We start from the raw sequence: 18,999 nt of genomic DNA on the forward strand, positions 1-18,999 counted from the left end.
CAGACAAAGAAGCTCAATAATTTGAAGTTTGCCTTTGCTTCTGGGTAGGCAGAAAGACAAAAGGACCACCCACCATCCAGATCAACATGACGCAACAGGATATACCGTGGGGCTAGTGGTCCTTACAGTGCAGACAAATACCTTTAATGTCTTAGTCCTCACACAGGGCACAAAAAAGAGAAAACTCTCATGTAGGGTTACATCATGGTCTAATCAGATCCCTCCAGTGTTTGGGAAAATGGCATCTTTTAAACTGACAATCTGGCTCCCAAGAGGCTATTGTTTCAGCACACAGCCATGAAGCTGTGATTATGGGGAGCTGGAAACTGAGTCTGAGGTTTTAACCAAGAAGGTGGACGTGTTTAAGCTACTGGTATCCAATATGTGAAGTGGACATAGTTCTGTGAGACTTCTTAAATGCATTCAACTAGCCTCAAGCAGATTATTTAACACGCTTTTAAAAAGACAAATTACATAAATATATGTAGCCAGTTATGAAAAATACCACAAAAATGTAAATGTAAATGTAATGTAAAATTAGCTATATATTCGTGAAAGTTTAAAAAGTAAAAGTTAAACTTTGAGACATGTTCTAACCATACATCAGAGAGGCATACATCAACAGGGCATGTTAATTTTCCAGCTTCTGGGAACAAGAGATGTTTTCCCTTTTTTAGCCTGGAGGTAAAATCAGATTTTTGCTGTGTTTCCCACAAGTTGTTCATGAGTTTATTTATTGCTATACCAAGTCAAAAGCTAGTGGTAGGAATAACAAGTGATAAAACTGAGAGCTTACGTTTAGGAATTTCCTTCAAAGAGTTTGTTGCACATGAAAGAAGTCAGAAGGCTCCTTGTTGATGTGATGATTATTTAACCAGATCTGTGATGGTTTGGAAAATTTGATTTCCCCACCAAGACGATTCACTAAAACCAAAACAGACCCGATCCCATTTCGGGTCTTCTGACTGCCAAACCAGGGCATATTTGGATGGTCTGGCTCAGCCATAAGTTGTGCAATTCCAGCTCAGCTCAGCAGAAAATACCAGAAGTAAATGGAAAAAGGAATTGTATAACACTTGAACCCCTGAGGGAACAAGCCTCTGTTAGCTTTTCCATTCTTGGGAGGTACTTCTCATTCCTGCTTCAAATGTAAAGCTGAAAGATTTCCTACTGTGTCTTGTTAAGACAACATCACGCAGAGCACAATATATAGTAAACTTTAATTTGATGTTGCAAAGCATCACCTCCAATTATCTTTTGTCTCTGCTTTCCAAATCCACAAACAGGACATTTATAACACCAAGCTGCCAGTTCTGACTGACTGTAATGGTATGTTGTATCACCTTAAGAGTGTATCACTTCATTGCCAAAGAGTAATACACCTTAACAAGTTGTTTAGAATTGTGGACATCTGCCTGTGGGCTGATATAATGGAAATTGTTCTCAGTTCTTTTTTTCCATAAAGTTTTGGCTCTAGAAAGAAGACAGAAAAGGTCTAGACATATCATAAGGTTTGTTATGTAACTGTTCCTTACACCTTTATTCAGACATGACAGCAGCTTTGCAAAAATGCAAAGCACAACAGTTATGTTTCTACTTATCTCTACAGTTTAAATACAAGTAAATCTGCCAAATAAATGTACTTTTGTGCACAAAAATGAAAACTGAGTGCCAAACATTTCTTTTGTTTGCTTAAAAATAAAATACTTCAGCCACTTTGATAACATGATATATTCTTCCAAAGTTTATAAATGCATTTCCACTTCCTATGGGTAAACTATATTCAGAGACTGTTGCTGTGTTCTTATATCATGTTTACCTCAAATTTTCTGATCGCTAGTCTTCAGTAATATTGATCTAAATGAACTGTCTGCCAGTCCTCCACCATCACCCTAAAATCTCTGAGAGGGCAGGCTCAACTCCACCCTGTTGTTTCAATTAGACAAACGAAACCGCTACAGCAGCTGTACAGTTGTACTATCCTTCATTAACCCAGTGCCAACGTGCCTCAGAGAAGAAACCATTCACACTGATGTAAAACAGTTAATGTGGCTGAGAAGGGAGGGGAGGTGACAGACCTACCAGTATGTTCTATATATAAAGACTTGAGCATACAGGAGTCTAAATCTAACTATTCTGGCATTACTTCAAAGCTCCTGATGAAAAGCACATGACTAAACTCTTAACAATGCCTTTTCAAACTTAGTCCCACAGGCCTACAGATGGTGTGATCACTCAGAGAATCAAGAGCTCTTTACTAAAACCGAACCTCTCACCCTTACCAGTGGAAATTTTCCGTTGGTGGGGGTGTTCAGGGGACCACTTTCCCCCCCCCTTTTTTTTTCCCGGAGAGGAAGGGTGATGCTGTTCTTCGTTCACTGGGAATGTATTGACTGAGGATCCAACTCTCAGCCTTCCAGCTGGACCCTGCTGCTGCTCTGCTCACTGTGTGGGGTTTAAACCAGGACATAAACACACCTGACAGCTGAGGTAGGACACACCCTGGATTAATTTATTGTTTATAAAAACACCAATTCATATTTCTAATGCGGCAAGCTAATGGTACTGTGGTCAGTTAGCAAGACTTCTGTTGTTACCTTTAAAGTTACTAGAGGTGTTTTGGTAGAGCCAAATTACTAGGCTGCAAATTCTAATCTGCCAATTTTAATTTAAACTGCTGATGGCTATGGCAGGGCATCCTGATACTGATAAATACTTACTTGCATGCAATAAGATTGTGCTTAGATCATTTTACAGTGAAGTTAAGTTTATATGTCTCATGTTGAAAGACCATGTCTAGTTTTAGGCTTTATACTGAGAAGAGTAATAAATTTATGCATTGCTTGGGGTCTTTGCTCATTTGAGGAAAAAATACAAAATACGGTCATGGTACCAATAATAAATGCATAAATGCATGGAAAAGGTAGTTTATAGTTTCTAATTAAAATTCCTATGCCAGATGTATAGGAGATGGCTCTAACCATGGTATCAACATTTTTAAAAATCCCTAAATTAAAAAGAAAAGGTTCAGGCATAAATCCGATTATCAATTAAGTGTTGACTGTCAATGTGTCTATTTCTTACTGATTATTTCTGAAATCATCATCAGCATGCCCAGGACTTTTGGTTTTAGCTTCAGTTTTAGATTTGGTGTTTGTAAAGTGCATGTTTAGACTCAGGACAGATGATCAAAGAGAACAAGACATCTGATGTTTAGAAATGGAAAATGCCGAGTATTTTCTGACCTTTTCATGACTAGACATGTAATAATTGAGACCAAGTGATATTAAAGATAATTTCTCAATGTAAGTGGTAATAAGATTATGAGAGTCCTAATGAAAGACATCTGGTTTGAATACTTATGAAATGCCTCTTTAGATGTAAATATTTGCTGCGCCAGTCAGACTGGAGTTAAGTGAAACTTCTAAGGTTTCAATGGTTGTTTGACTCAGTGAAAAGAAAACAACAACAAAGAAGAATTATTATACTTACTGCACAATTGGAAAGCATACATGAAGCATTTGATGTATTTATAGTATTTTATTTTATTTTTTGGCTAAATGTTCACATGTGGAACACAGACAGACTGGGGGCAGAGGAAGGGGGTCGGTGCTGTGCAGTATTTGCTGTCAAAGCAGGATGCTCGACCACCACCACATATTTGTGGGTGGACTGCACGTTCAACTGCACGGCTCAGAATCCATCAAGATTAGCAGAAGCACGGAACCAGACAATGTCAGCCTCTCTCTGCTGGTTATGTGAATATGTAATCGAGGAGGATATATAAATCATGTTGTGAATGACCACAGATGGTGAATAGGTGAGAGCTGGAGAAACATTTATGTTGGCTGCAAGAAGTCCTTTCCAGAGGAGGTTTTGAGAGCTCCATGGAAACACTGGTAGAAAAAAAGGGTAGCACTTATGAAAATTGATCTCTCCAGGAAGTCCACATGCACTTTCAAATGTACTGTTTTAGTAATATTCTTAAATCAAGCTGTAAAAATGAAATTTAACTCATGCACTAAAAACTGCTCATGTCTATGGTGAAATTAGTACTAGTTTTATAAAGCTCCAACACCGCCAACAATCTAGAATGGTGGTTCCTATAAAGCTCTGACTGGATTGTTTTTAAGGAAAAACACAACCCAGGAAAAACTGCAGCACAACAGTCAGAATAATCAGCAATTATACATTACAGTGGTTCCTAACTGTGGCACTAGCTGCATTAGTTTTTTTAAGTAAAAATGTAGTCAAGAAAAGACTGATAGATCACTACATTAAAAAAAAGGTTGGAATAGACAGTTCTCAGCTAACTAAATACTATATCCTGTAAGTGTTCTTTATACTGTGCCAGAACTGTTTTGTTCTGTTGTTTTCTATTCTGGTAATTAATTAATAAAGTTTTCCTGTGATGCTATCAAGTTCAACCTCCACACTGGGGACTACTTAAACATGGCACTTTGAGTTACTTTAAACAAGGATGATAAGAACACTAGTAAGAGGGGTTAACAAATCTAGTAGGCGCCATTTTACTCAGTTATTACACTATACTAGAAATACAAAGTGAGCTGAGAAAAATAACTGGTATGTGAATTTCAGTTTTGTTCAAGCTGAAATAAAAGTTCAGGTACAAAAAAAAAAAAAAAAAAATCACCAGTGGAACAACCATGGATGCAACGATGCAACTGTAATTGTAAATGTATTCATTTTTTCATTCATTTATCCTGTCTTTCCTAGAGTTCTCCTTGGCTGCTGTTTAACCACAACTCTAATAAAACCATGAGGATCTTCCTCTTGCTTTGCCTGCTGGCGCTAGGCAATGCCAAACCCTACCAACCAATCAATGTAATGGACTACCTGAAAAACTATGACACAAAAATCCATGAAATCATGATGTCGGATTCAAATGATGATGACGATGATGATGATGACGATGATGATGATGACGATGATTACGATGACGAGGACTGTCCAGCTCATTGCCATTGCTCACCCAGAGTGGTGCAGTGCTCTGACCAGGGTTAGAACACACTCAGTCTGAAGTAACTCATTATGTTATATTATGTTACTATAAACATGGAGTGTGCTAAAACACATTCAATTCAAAACTCCATGTTAAGTCTGCCATATAAGATGATAGGTAAGGCTAGTGATAATCTTATGTTTATTCCAGTTAAATTCAATGACAAAAAAATGACTATGGTTTAGTCTGGCCTTAAGTTACTTCTCTATTTCTGGCACTCATATACATAAAATAGAGCAGCAATCATGTAGTAGTTGCTGTATTTGTCTATGTGAAAAAGTTTTTTTAAAATAAATATTTATTTTAACATCAGTTTTATAAAAGGATATCAGCAATCTCTCCCTTGCAAGGTTTTAGGATTTATCTACCACTAAAAGCAGTCTCCAAAATCCAAAATTCACTTGAGCATTAATTGCTAAAAAAAAATCTTAATGACATCTTGTAAGACATGCTTGCCTAAACCTTGCTGATTAACAGCAGTTGGGTGGTGCATATATGACTAACATCACCATGACCACAAACTGTAGAGGAATATCTGAGATAGTACTTAGTCATTGCTGATTTGGGTTTACAGGAGGCATTACAGTATATGAATTTAAAAAAGTGAGCATCACTAACAACAATTTGACTGTTAAACTGTTGTCATATAACAAAAAATATGAATGTTAAGACACTGATGAAATTTGGCATCATATATACATTTAATGTGAACTTTCTAAAATGTAGGGGCAATGCAGCCAAACAATTTTCACACACAACTCACCAATGGAACAGGAAAGCCTTCATTTCCAGCATTTCAAAAAACTAAAATTTTCTATTTGGTTTTGTGGTCAAAGTTCTAGAACTAAAGTACATTAAACTCCAAAAGCCCAACTTACAGTAAAGTGGGGCTCTCTTATACTTTGGTACTAGGATTAAGCTATGAAAACACCCAAGGGTCCACTGCCAATCACTCCAATAACTTAATTTTTTTTAACCAAACGTTCATATACTATTGGTACACGCAGCAGCAGCTTGTGATTTTTTTCTGAAATACTATTTGGTATAATTACCCCAGACATATGACCCACTGATATTTTATCAGAGACCTAGGATAATCAGAAAGACAATTTCTTTTTCACATGTGTATCTCGGTTAAAAAAAAAACCCAATTATTTCCATCATTTCTGATCCAACTCTTTCCTTTAAATACGCATTTATGTTTTTTTCTTAACAGGTCTGATATCTGTTCCTGATAAGATTCCAGAAGACACAGTGATGATTGATCTCCAAAACAATGATATCACTGAAATCCAGCAGGATGACTTTAAAGACCTCAACAAGCTTTATGTAAGACATCCTTTAAGAAGTAGTTTACCCTGCGCATGGTGCACTGAACATCAGAACTACTTACTGTTAACATCTAATATATGAAGAAGCATGCCGGCAAGTTAGTTACAAGCAAATGTAGTAACTGAATGGCATCAGTCCACCTTAGAAAACCAAACTACATAAGCAAATAAGTTCCAGTCACATTATGCATCCTCCATATGTTATGTACAAGTACTACAAAAGAATGCACGTTTTAGCAATGCTCATATACTGCACATGGATGGGAATGCATTACATCATTAAAAATAATGCTGGATAACTGGACATACCAATCTTTCTACTAAAGATTAAAAGAGCTGACTCAAACATACTGTATTCACACATCAGCACAGCTCTTCTGCTCTAAGCTGGGCAGAGTAGAACTCTAAACTGACCTCTGTGACTGAGGCCTTTGTTTATTTGCAAATGTCCTGTTGTACAATAACCCAAGAATACAAAGTTAGGTGAAGCTCATAGGTATATTATTAGGTTTGATGGTATGCTGTCTTAGCATTTACATTTACAGTTATTCCCCCAGTAAACCCTCTTGTTTAAAAGTTTCCATGAATTAGGAAAAATCCAAGCCGCAATAGCTCAAAGCGAGGGCAGGACTGCATAGTTTCTTACACTTAATACAATGCAAAAACGTGTATGACTTCTGATTATGCCAAAAGTAATGATCATGGATAGTTTTGTCTATAAGGGGTGAAAATGCAGCATTTTAAATGAAATATTGCACTGGGTTCATAATTAAACACAAAAGTGAAGCATAATTTCAAGAAAGGATGCAGCATAATAATGGTTTGATCTTATCAGCTTGTTTTCATATTTGCTTGGAGCCAAAATTGTACCTGAAACTAAAACTGGATTAATTGTGCAGCCCTAAGAGGCCAAAATGAAACATCAAAGTCACTTAAGTCAGTACGGTACAAAATCTGGTAACCATTAATTGTTAATGGTACACTTAACACTAGGGCTGCACGATTTTGCATAAAATGAGAATCACGATTTTTTGGCTTAGAATTGAGATCACGATTCTCTCACGATTTTCTTTTCCAGTATAAATATTTATTGCACTTATTAACTGCACATCAACTTCGTAACAGTTGAAACTGAACATAAAAACAATAAATAAACATAAAAACAACAAATGTCTCACGTTTTGTGGTTGCCGCAAAATGTTGTACTGCTTGAAATTCCGTCTCCACCGTTGCTCGACACTGCAGTGCAACAATAGAAAAATAGTTGCGGGACAGCACTGTGTAGCGTTTGTCTAGGGTGTTGATCATTTTCCTAGTTTTGCACAGTGTTGATGGGAGCCATATCTTTGGTCAGGTGATAAGTGATAGCCTCCGTAATTTCTTTGTGCCTGCGGGAGTTCGACGTGTATAGAGAAGCGCTGTATAAGGTTCCCGTTATAGATGTTTGGGTGGTTGACCGGGACAGATTTTCTCCTGTCACTTTCTCGTCATCCCTGACGTGTTCTCCGTTGTTTTTTCCCTGCTAATTTTAGCATCACACGGCACAGCTTCTGTATCACGTGGTATAAGGCTCCGCCCTTGTCATTTGTTGAGCAGGAAGAGTGAGCGCTTGTTTTCATGCAGATTACGTCCCGGATCAAAATGCGGTACAATCGTCGTCGTCTTTTTTTTTTTTTTTTTTAATCGTTGTCATTTGGATATGAGATCGCACATAAGTATGAATCGAGATCGCGATTTTCTAACGATTAATCGTGCAGCCCTACTTAACACTACATAAATTCAGACCTAATGACACATTAAATAAAACAATTAGAACCATAAACCATAAATGTAAATATTTCTGCTAATAAATAAATTATGTATGTAATTTGCAGTTTAAACCCTACAATACTCATGGGTCAATATGGGAAAAGTTGACTGTTGTTATAAACATAATATAATGTCCAGCTGATGAGGTCTTTTGAAATAAAACTGGCCACATTTTTTGTTCTCCCTAGACCTTTAAACTGAGACACACCAAAGACAAAAAACAGCACAAATTAGTACTAAGGCAACAAGAACAGACCTGTTTCTGAAATTTAAAATGAATCACATTCAGCCCCAGGATATCAGTGACTGACCATGCTGTCTTGTAACTGTTACAGCTATGAGATAGGGAGAAACAATGCACTGATATCAGTCCAAGAGCAGTCTTCAAGGAAAAAAAGAGCTACTTTTTATAAAACTCTGCTGAGAGAAGCTTTATCTTTGATCTGTAGACAATGTTTTCTCAGCTGAGAATAAAACACATCAAAGCCTAAAACACTGAACAAAACCAGAACTTCATGCTATTATTGTGGTTAGTCACAGTGCTTGAATAGTGCAACTGACCAGCATCTTGATCGTGCTGAATGTTGTTTACTTCATAGTCTGCTCATTGATTCAAAATGTAATAAAGTCTTCATGACGATTCAAGTCTCACTATTGTAGTACACTACAAAAAAAGCACAACATAACTTGAGCAAAACATAAATGTTTTCAATCATAAGCATATGTTGTTCTTTGTTGAAAACCTTTTACCGAGCACAGGTTTAATGTTGGCCAGAAAAGTTCATTCTTTGCCGTTTCAAACTTTCCATTCTTTAACTTTGTGCAGGAAATGAAGCAAAACTGAATTTGAATCTATAAAGCTCTATTAAAATTCCCCTTTTCCCTAAAACAGGGCCTGTTTCTGATCAACAACAAGATCTCTAAGATTCATCCAAAGGCCTTCAAAAACATGGACAATCTCAGACTGCTGTATCTGTCCTACAACCAGCTGATTGAGATCCCTGCAAATTTGCCTCCCAATGTCATTGAACTCCGCTTTCATGAAAACCAGATCAACAGAATTCAGAAGGATGCATTTAAGGGCTTGAGGAAACTTCATGTGTTGGGTAAGACCCACTTTTAGGTTCTTCTGTCTGGTTAACTATAGCTGTTCTCTAAAGGCAGTGGTGTATGGTTTTTCGTTAAGGAAAGGTCTGAAGATTTATTTATTCAGTCAAAAGAGGAATCATCAGGAGGTAATAACATTACTTTAACAGTGAAAGATAATCAAACAGAATGAAGGAATGGCTATAACCTAGATCTGGCATGAATAGTAATTACAGACTTACACAAAGGTCCAAAAAGCTCTTAATCCAACATAATAAAACAAGCTGGTTGCTACTGCCTTTCAACTGCCTTCAACTTCTACTGCCTACTCATACTAATATAGTATTTTATCATCTGCCACCTCTGTCGTTACGGATCGATAAACTAATAGTTAATGCAACAACTGCATCCAAATTCTATATCAATAGTCTCTATATCAATCAATCTAAGGACTAGATGGTTAAAGGAAATCATAGTGGCTCTAGGCTGCAGGTCAGTTGTGTTAGTCCAAAACATTGTACAGGTTAGCATGCAATTGAATTTAGGCAACTAAAAACTCTTTACTTAGAGTACCTCAAAGGTTCCCCTCATGATTAAACAAACAACCTCTTAATGGTCAAAGTATTAGTGGTTTAATCACTATATAACTGTTAGTGTTTGTATGATAAATTTTATCTTCTCATATATCTGCAAGGGTTCTACTGACCATGCTAAGTCTAATTTAATGTGAATATGTCCACATAGATATGGTGGAACTTTAGGCTTGAGCTTTTGGCTCACAAGAATATTTATACATGCACATGACCTCATTATTTGAAACTTTGACCATGTTTAATAGGAGCACCCATCATTGTAACAGTGTGTATTGTAAGACAGAAAACAATGAAAACCCAATAAATCACCTTCAAAAGACCAGTGGAAAACAGACATAACACTTCATTTGGACAAAGAGTTCTGCCATTACAGCAGCGACAGAATGATACGATCAGTAACACAATCACTTCAAGACCTTATGCAGACCAAGCCAAGATTTTGTTATCAATAGATCATTTAGAAGACTATTGTCAAGACTTTGCAAGCTGTCCAGGCTTATTGATTAATTCTATTTATAGAGAATGTAAACAAAGCTGTACAGATCTCCAAGAGCAACAGATGAGAATGTCATTACAATAGATCTGTTTTACTTCACTTGATGCAGGTTCTCTATTGAAATAATGAATCATTAATAATAAAACCAGATGTTTTGTGCTTACTCAAATAGAGCTGGGGGCCAACCCTCTGACCAACAGTGGAATTGAGATAGGAGCTTTTAATGGCCTGTCGACTCTGTATATCGGTATAGCGGAAGCCAAACTAACTTCCATACCAAAAGGTAGGATATCACTCATGTTATGTTTTACTGTTTTAAACAATTCATTTTAAAAGCTTTTACACTCTTCTTTTTCCTCATACACTGACAGTTTTACACACTGGGACCTAGCTACACAGTAAAGTTAGCCGTAAAACCACTAACTTCAATTAATATGATGTAATTTGATAAGTTTTTTGTCAAATCATTACAAAAGATCATAAGAAATAAATCATCTTAATGTGCTACTTAAACTGCTTATAATCAGTGTATGTTGTGTCTTCCAGATTTCCCATCCTCCATTACAGAACTGAGTCTGGACTACAACAAGATCTCTAAGGTGGAAATAGAAGACTTCATCAGATATAAAAACTTGCAGAGGTGAAAACCACCAATCCTTTAACCTAAAAGCTGATTTTTTTTAAAGACATCCTTCACTAACACAGATTTCTCCTTCATGCTTTTGGTTAGATTAACTTAACTTTTCAATCAACAGGAATAACTAATTTGTAAACACTGGTGACTGTTTTCATGTTGAATCAAACTGAGACTTATTAAAACATTACTCAAACATTCAGAAATAAAACTGACACCAGAATTAAAAGGAGAAAAAACACTGTCACAATTTATAGTGTTTTCACTCCACAGCATGATACTAATGATTTCCTAAAGACTGATTCTAGTTCCCACCTGCAATCTTGCACCTCCAGGGCACCATAAGTTAGGAACAACAGACCGATATTAAGCAATTATGCAAGATGTTAAATTTTTTTTAAGCTTCTATATCTTAATAACTTGTTAATTTTACAGGCTAGGACTAGCTTTTAACCAGATCAAGTATGTAGAAAATGGCAGCCTTGCCAACACCCCGAAAATCCGTGAGATCTACCTGGACAACAACCGTATGAGAAAGGTCCCGCCTGGCCTTAGTTCCCTGCGCTACCTACAGGTGAGATATGGACACTGTCACAATGCTGCTACTTTGGTAAATAAAATTAGCAGCACAACTCAAACCTCTGTAAGTCATAACTGTGCAAACTTTATTTGTGGGTGAGCGTCCTTTTACTATAACAACAGATGTTTTAGACCAAATTGACAAAGGCCTAGAGACTCATTGTTGACCCCCTGGCAACAACCGATCAGTGAGCAGTTGTTGGAGGTTGCTAGCTGGCTGTAGGTGAAATTGGTAAAAAAGCTATTGCTATTCTTCATGCACCTTGAAAGTAGCTTAACTTGTACCAGAAACCTCCATTCAGGTTTTCAACTATTTCAATATTATTCAGTGAGTAACTGGTGAGTGTCCAAACAGGTCGGGGTCTTCCATGCAAACTATGGGTGAACAGGAAAATCTTCAGCAACCAAAGCAAAGACAACCTAATGAGACCCAGCAACCACTTTCCAACTGTTTTTTTAAAAAAATCATTTCTCCCTCATACTCTGTGGTTGCCAAAGAATTGCTGACTGATGTCTAGGCCTGTTTGGCATTATTACCTTCAGTGTCTTTTTTACGCAAGCCTATTCTTGCATGTGGATGTGAGAGCAGACTATATTTTATATGTCCCTGAGTATGCAGGTTCTCCTCTAATCTGAGCAGTTTCATTATTTCATATGAGTGAACTTGAGGGTCACTGCACTACAAGAAAAAAAAAAACTTGCAGGTGGAATGCACTTTTTCAAAACCCTTTTCTGACAAAATAATTCCTTACTTAAACTTAAAGGTGCAATGTATATAATCCTCTAAAATAATTGCCCAAATTAGTGCCTAGAGGAGTTTTAAGATGTCTGCTGATTTGTGAGACTTGTTTGTTGAAGTACTTGTTGAAGTATGACATGTGACATGTACTTTGGATGTGTTCTCATGGTGTACTCCAAAGGTTTTGTACTTCAAAAGTTTGGCAAAAAAACTAAACATCTGTGGTGTCTGCAGCCGTCTGTGTGCATGTCCACAAGCGAGTATAATCCTGGTGTAACTTTTTTCCACTTATATACACTCACAGCTGCTAATGTGTAAGTGGAACAAACATGAGAGCTTCCACCACTACTCCAATATAAGAGTAGCTTGAGCAGAAGTCTCACAGTCATGATATGGTTCTTGTAGAATGACTCAGTCACAATGTAAATAAAAAAGGAAAAATATGTTTGCAGGAATATATTTCAGCCTTCCAAGCAAGACAAGACTCCTTTAACTTAGCAACTTGGAGTCATTAAGTAATACCTAACAGACCATTCCTCCTATTGGGTTGTGTTTATGAGGTTCCAGTGTAGCAATAAAGCAGTAATAACGCATAACTTTTACTCATGCATAGTTTGCTGTTAAAAAAAAAAAAAAAAAAAAAAAAAGCAGAAGAATAACTAACACAAAATCCTGTCCATCTGTTCAGGTAATTTTCCTCCATGGCAACAAAATCAGCAGTGTGGGAATCAACGACTTCTGCCCCATCAGGGACGACAGCAAGAAGAACCTGTACACTGGCATCAGTCTCTTTGCCAACCCTGTTAAATACTGGGCCATACAGCCGGGAACCTTTCGCTGCGTGACCGGACGGAGGGGTGTACAGCTTGGAAACTTCAGAAAGTAGTGTGGAGGGAAATGATAAAATAAGGACATAGCTGGAAATAATTCTGATAGGCTAAAAACAGATTAAACTCTCCTATTAAAGGGTTAACCGTTAAAAAACAAACAAACTAGAAAGATGTATATTTGAACCTGTAGCACACAGAGAATGAAAGTACCATTTACACCCTGATGAAGATGAAAATGATATCATAAGTTATAACACTAGGAAATGTTTTTAGCAGCTACAAACATCATGAAATAGAAGGATGTCACAGAACGAACAGCATTACAATCAAATCTTAAAACAAGCGCCCTGCTCACCTTTGTAAGGTGCATGATAGGATGTTTAGCTTTTGCCTTATAGCTTTTATTCTGTACACTTTCTTAGGAATAAAGCGCCTCCCTCTGGTCACTTTTTGAGCAAAATCACCCAATGATACAAGTGGTATTACATGCTGTACATGTATTGTTTAAAGAAAGGAGATTCTTTTTTTCTTATTATTTTCTTTCTAGTTTTAAAACCGTAAGCATTGTTTAATGAGATGTAGAGTAGAAAAGTGTTTAAGTCTTTGTAATACTTACAAAAACTTTATTTGTATTATGAAGAAGCCTTTTTTTTTTCAAATTAGATGTTGTAATTATCGTAGAAGAGTCACTAGAGGCCACTAACAGGAGCTGAACAGCTACACCTATACTGAAATATCTTTTTCTTCCAGCAGAAGTCTGTACGGTCAGTGGTGTTGGCATTATGAAGTGCACTTTGCACACAGTGATGAAGTGTCACTTTGAAGCCCCATGTCTGTGGATATTTTACATTATCTCAATGCATGTTTGTTATGTTTTTATTTAGAAGCTGACAGCCTAATGTCAGACTGGATTATACATTGGTCTTGAGGCAAATACGTCCTCTGCAGGACTGGGGATATACTGATTACCTGTAACTAATGTATAAATTTACCCCTGTTTAAGAGAACTATAGCATCCATGTGAACTACAGTTAATTTTAAAATAATAAGATAGGAGGATTCATAATCTGGATATCTGAGAACATCTCATGGTCAACCATGTCCCTGTTTCTTCCAATGGTCTCTGATCTGAAATGGTGCTATATTTATTGAGGATGTCGCTAAATAAAACTGGAACATCTCCACATGTAAGTCTTGACTTTTTATTTAAAAAAAACAAAATAGGTGAATTTATCATTTCTATTTGGGTATCTTAGAATTTTATTAATTCATTTTCAAATGAAAATAAGCTGTATACACATATTCAAAAATGAAACCAAGGAAACCAAGGAAAGTTAAAGTCTATTTTTTATAAAACTTAAATAAAAAATAATAATAGTTTGGTTATATTTGCATAATATAAAATACATACAATTTTATTTATAACATCAAGAAAATTATGTGTGAACTGCAGCCTTCAGACATTTTTGACTAAACATTATGAATGTCATTTAGTCTACAAAATATCAGAAAATAGCAAATGTTGAACATTTAAAGGGATTTTCGCCCAAGCTTTATAAAACTATTCAGTTAAAATTTTTAAGACGGAAAAGAAAGAAAAAAATCCTTAAAATTTTAGCAAATTGACAAATGTTGAGTCTCTGTACACTAGAGACATGGCACTCAAAAAATGCCAAAATCCTTGAAATGTATCAGAGAATTCCACAACAGCAAGTGTGGTAGAAGTAACTACCCACTTCCAAGGGAAAACTCTTCAAAGATTTACTTTGGGGTAAACCTTTTTTTTTTTTTTTTTTTTTTTTTTTTTTTTTTTAGATAATGCTTCACAATAAATGCTCGTCGAATAATTGCACAGTGCCCTCTCAAGATGGCTGCCAACTGATGAGACAAAGAACAAGAAGTAACGGTTCACACAAGGCACAACTCCAGATTCCTTATTTGTTGCGCCTGGTGACATTTCGAGGACACCTGCTCTTCATCAGATTGTTTGTTTTTGTTTTCTGTCAAGTCATGAAACTTGTCTTTGTTTTTCAGCGAATTCTCAGATTCAGATTCAGAAGACTTTATTTATCCCCGAGGGGCAATTGAGAACTGATTCTAAGCAAAACATCTTGGTAATCCCTTCTAACCTACACGCTGTAAAGTTTAGGTTGATGATTGTTTCATTAATTATAAAATATTGTCAAGTTAGTCCAAAACCGATTAGTTCGGACCAAGAAAATGCATTATCCAACCTAATGCTGATACTTGGACCAGTTTATCTAACATGAGGCTGATAAAGAGCAGCAACATTTATTCTCCAGAAGATGTCACTGCACAATAAAAAGTTAGAGGCATTTCTCTCCATGTCAGCGGAGGTCTGGAAACGAATCCAGAACCAGATTTTAATTTGACAAACGTTTTCTTTGTTCTTTATGTTCTCTGCCATTACAGCCAAGTCTACCACTACTTTTAAAAAAAAAGTATGTCTCCAAAGGGCCAGACTCGGGAAAAAGTGAAAGCCTGACAGCTCTTGTAAATCTTCTAATCATTCCTTTTATGCAACATTTAACTTACAAAAGCACTTTTCCATTGTACATTTAAAACTGCTTGCTACAGCATTTTATAAGCACTGTACAACACAGTAACTATTCATGCCAAAGACTAAATGTTTAGACCTAATGTTTAGCTGTATCATCACTGAGATGGAAATTGTAGACATCCTGTGCATCATTGCCACAAAATTGAAGGAAGGACAAGACATCTGTTAAAATGGAGCCTCTTAAGGGTGTGGCAAGCCTGATCCAGGACTATAGGACAATGTATACTCTTGTATTGGGTTGCATCAGATACAAAAGGTAAGGTCTTTTAATATTTTGTCCACTCCGTGAACATGGAAGAGGAAGAGCAACATATCAGTAAAGGTTTCATAAGGTCACCACCATAACCTTAATAAATAAAATCAAAGTGGCTTTATCAACTCGTACATCATCACCAAGAAAAATAAATGATTTATGGCAATAATCCAATTTGTTTAGATCTTCCTGACAATGTACTTAAAGTGGCAGACATAACAGTACATCCTAAAACTATACTATGCACTAGGGCTGCATGATTAATTGTTAGAAAATCGCGATCTCGATTCATACTTATGTGCGATCTCATTTCCAAATGACAACGATTTAAAAAAAAAAAAAAAGACGACAACAATTGTACCGCATTTTGATCCGGGACGTAATCTGCATGAAAACAAGCGCTCACTCTTCCTGCTCAACAAATGACAAGGGCGGAGCCTTATACCACGTGATACAGAAGCTGTGCCGTGTGATGCTAAAATTGGCAGGGAAAAAACAACGGAGAACACGTCAGGGATGACGAGAAAGTGACAGGAGAAAATCTGTCCTGGTCAACCACCCAAACATCAATAACGGGAACTTTATACAGCGCTTCCCCATACCCACACTACCTGCTCTATACACGCAGTGTCGAGCAACGGTGGAGACGGAATTTCAAGCACTACAACATTTTGCGGCAACAACAAAATGTGAGACATTTGTTGTTTTTATGTTTATTTATTGTTTTTATGTTTATTTATTGTTTTTATGTTCAGTCTCAACTGTTACGAAGTTGATGTGCAGTTAATAAGTCCAATAAATATTTATATTGGAAAAGAAAATTGTGAGAGAATCGTGATCTCAATTCTAAGCCAAAAAATCGTGATTCTCATTTTATGCAAAATCGTGCAGCCCTACTATGCACCTAAAAAGTGTCTAAATTACACCATAGAGTGCTACACTGCTTAAACCTGCAACAACTGAGGCCACTTGGGGGCAGCACAACAAGCTGTAAACAATCATGAAGTACAGCATATTCAAAGTGGTGTAGTCAGTATTTGATAGCTTTAGCTAACTTAAGAAATATAATCATGTATTAAGAAATAAATAAGTATCTTTGTATAGTATTTTACCTTTTTTTGGATAGTATTATTGTTGTTATTGTTTCTGCTCTATCCACTCTCCAGCTGTGATAAGTGAATTTTCCAACCGTGGGACTAAAAAAAACAAAAGAAAAATCGTCACCAGCAAGCGTCAAAGTTCACAGTGGTGCTGGGCTGTGTTTTTAATAAACCCACTATACACAGTAGGTGGGTGGTATATTTGTTGTTGTTTATTTCTCTGAGTAATGTATGCCTTTAACAAGCTTGTAACTTTATATTTCTGTATTTATGTTTATTATTGTTCTTGGTGGTTATAGCAGCTTGCCTCAAACCACGAGTTTGTTTTGTTCCTGATTTACGTTTCGCTGTATTCTTTTTTCCCTCTATGGACACTTTTGTTGTTAGCAACCAAATTCTGGATTTTTAGTCTTGTTTAACAGTGGATCATTTACAAAGATGAAGATATAGGCTTTAATAGTGCCCCCTCTATTGGGTTTTCATGGAAGTTTTTTCAAAATATTGTTTTGATTGCAGACATAAAAGGTTCTGCATTCCAGGTCTGCTAACAAAAACTATTTGACAAGTTAAACACAGCCATGTGGACCCCCCCCCCCCAAAAAAAACAAAACAAAACAAAGAAACCCCAAACACTTTCAAGCTCTTACATAAAAACATAATAAGAAAGAGATTGGACGATAGTAGGTTCTAAAATTATTTAAATTTAACCTCGGATGAATAACATGACATTTCAAATAATGTTAATTACTTATTTAACAAAAATAAAACCAACATGCAGAAGGAACATGTGAAAAACTATACACCCCATGACTCAACAGCTTGTAGAACCACCTTTAGTAGCAATAATAATAGCGCATTGGACAGACACATGACTCAGTGACTAGAAGGTGCCCAGGTCCTGCAGAACTCCAGATTCCCTATTTACTGTATATATAGATGCAATAAATAAGCAACATGACTGAATATGGCAGTGATAAATGAGATCAAACCAGAGTGAAAAGCATGACAGGCTGTATCTTTTCTTTTCTCTCTCAGCTTCTCTGGGAGTTTAAGGAGCAACAGTTCCTGCAAACTCCCAGATATCCAACACCTGCCGAGTGAACTCGTCACCTCCATCTTTACCTGAAACTATTATCTATAGTTTAAAGAAAATTAGCCTAAACTGAAGTACAGTAGGGATATGGATGGTTTGCTTCTGGTCTGTTTTGTTTTTTTAAATAAAGACTCCATGAGCTGTGGGTGGGGTAGAGGGGAACTGCCTCTCTCTCTCTTTCGCTCTCTGTCTCCAGGAAACATATGGAACAGATCTGCCATTTGGCTAGGCCTCGTTCTGCCACGTCTCACAGTCATACACACACAGACACACACACAAACACACAATCACAGTCCTAACATCAGGGCTTTTACCTCTCTTCACCCTCTACTTTTAGTCCTCTAACTATACTCCATCTTCAGCTTTATTATTTTCATGTCCTTTTGTGTCTTCCATTTTCTCCTCCAGTTATGACTTTAATCTACCAAATTTCTTTATTTGCTGAAGGTAGTTAAAAGGGGGGAAAAAATAGATGAATGACATGATGCTCCAAATGTCTAAAAAGAGGTCAAGTTGTTGGGTCCCAGTTGCAGTGTAGTTAAGGTCACTTGAAATGGAGCATATTTTTCCTTCTATTTGTACAGTTAAAAATTAGTGCAACATAATTTGACACAAATTACTGTATGTTTGGATTATGCTCAGTTCTAAAGTGATTTATTGGCAAATAATTTTAACACTGTAGGTTAAAACAGCATATTAATCATATTGGTAGAGTGGCTCTTATGACTTTTCAAAAAACACAACAAACCTTTAGGTTAATTTTTCAAACTCAGCTTAAAATGAAAGCAGCACAGAAACAGAGAAGAACAATGCCTTCAACACCAAACACTTGTAGTAATGTTTAAGAACAGA

General features: G+C 36.5%; 2 protein-coding genes across 6 annotated transcripts in view; one reads left to right on the top strand and one right to left on the bottom strand.

Annotated features, from left to right (window-relative positions):
* Positions 1-18,999, bottom strand: part of LOC120716976 (centromere protein P) — a 142,350-nt gene that overhangs the window by 32,828 nt on the left and 90,523 nt on the right. The gene's annotated exons all lie outside the window — the stretch shown is intronic.
* Positions 1,763-14,311, top strand: aspn (asporin (LRR class 1)). The gene is made up of 8 exons (XM_040004717.1): positions 1,763-2,490; positions 4,738-5,020; positions 6,240-6,352; positions 9,056-9,269; positions 10,511-10,621; positions 10,885-10,978; positions 11,408-11,546; positions 12,979-14,311. Exons 2-8 carry the CDS (start codon positions 4,780-4,782, stop codon positions 13,174-13,176), a joined length of 1,110 nt encoding a protein of 369 aa, XP_039860651.1. The 5' UTR covers positions 1,763-2,490; positions 4,738-4,779; the 3' UTR covers positions 13,177-14,311.

The sequence above is a fragment of the Simochromis diagramma genome, unplaced genomic scaffold (genome assembly GCF_900408965.1).
Source record: "Simochromis diagramma unplaced genomic scaffold, fSimDia1.1 OVJJ01000320.1, whole genome shotgun sequence".
Taxonomy (NCBI): domain Eukaryota; kingdom Metazoa; phylum Chordata; class Actinopteri; order Cichliformes; family Cichlidae; genus Simochromis; species Simochromis diagramma.

Excerpts from the sequence above, each read along its gene's own strand:
- aspn (XM_040004717.1), top strand. The coding sequence starts at position 4,780 with ATGAGGATCTTCCTCTTGCTTTGCCTGCTGGCGCTAGGCAATGCCAAA. Across the intron at positions 5,021-6,239 it reads GGTGCAGTGCTCTGACCAGG|GTCTGATATCTGTTCCTGAT; the intron begins GTTAGAACACAC and ends TTTTCTTAACAG. Across the intron at positions 10,979-11,407 it reads AGATATAAAAACTTGCAGAG|GCTAGGACTAGCTTTTAACC; the intron begins GTGAAAACCACC and ends TTAATTTTACAG.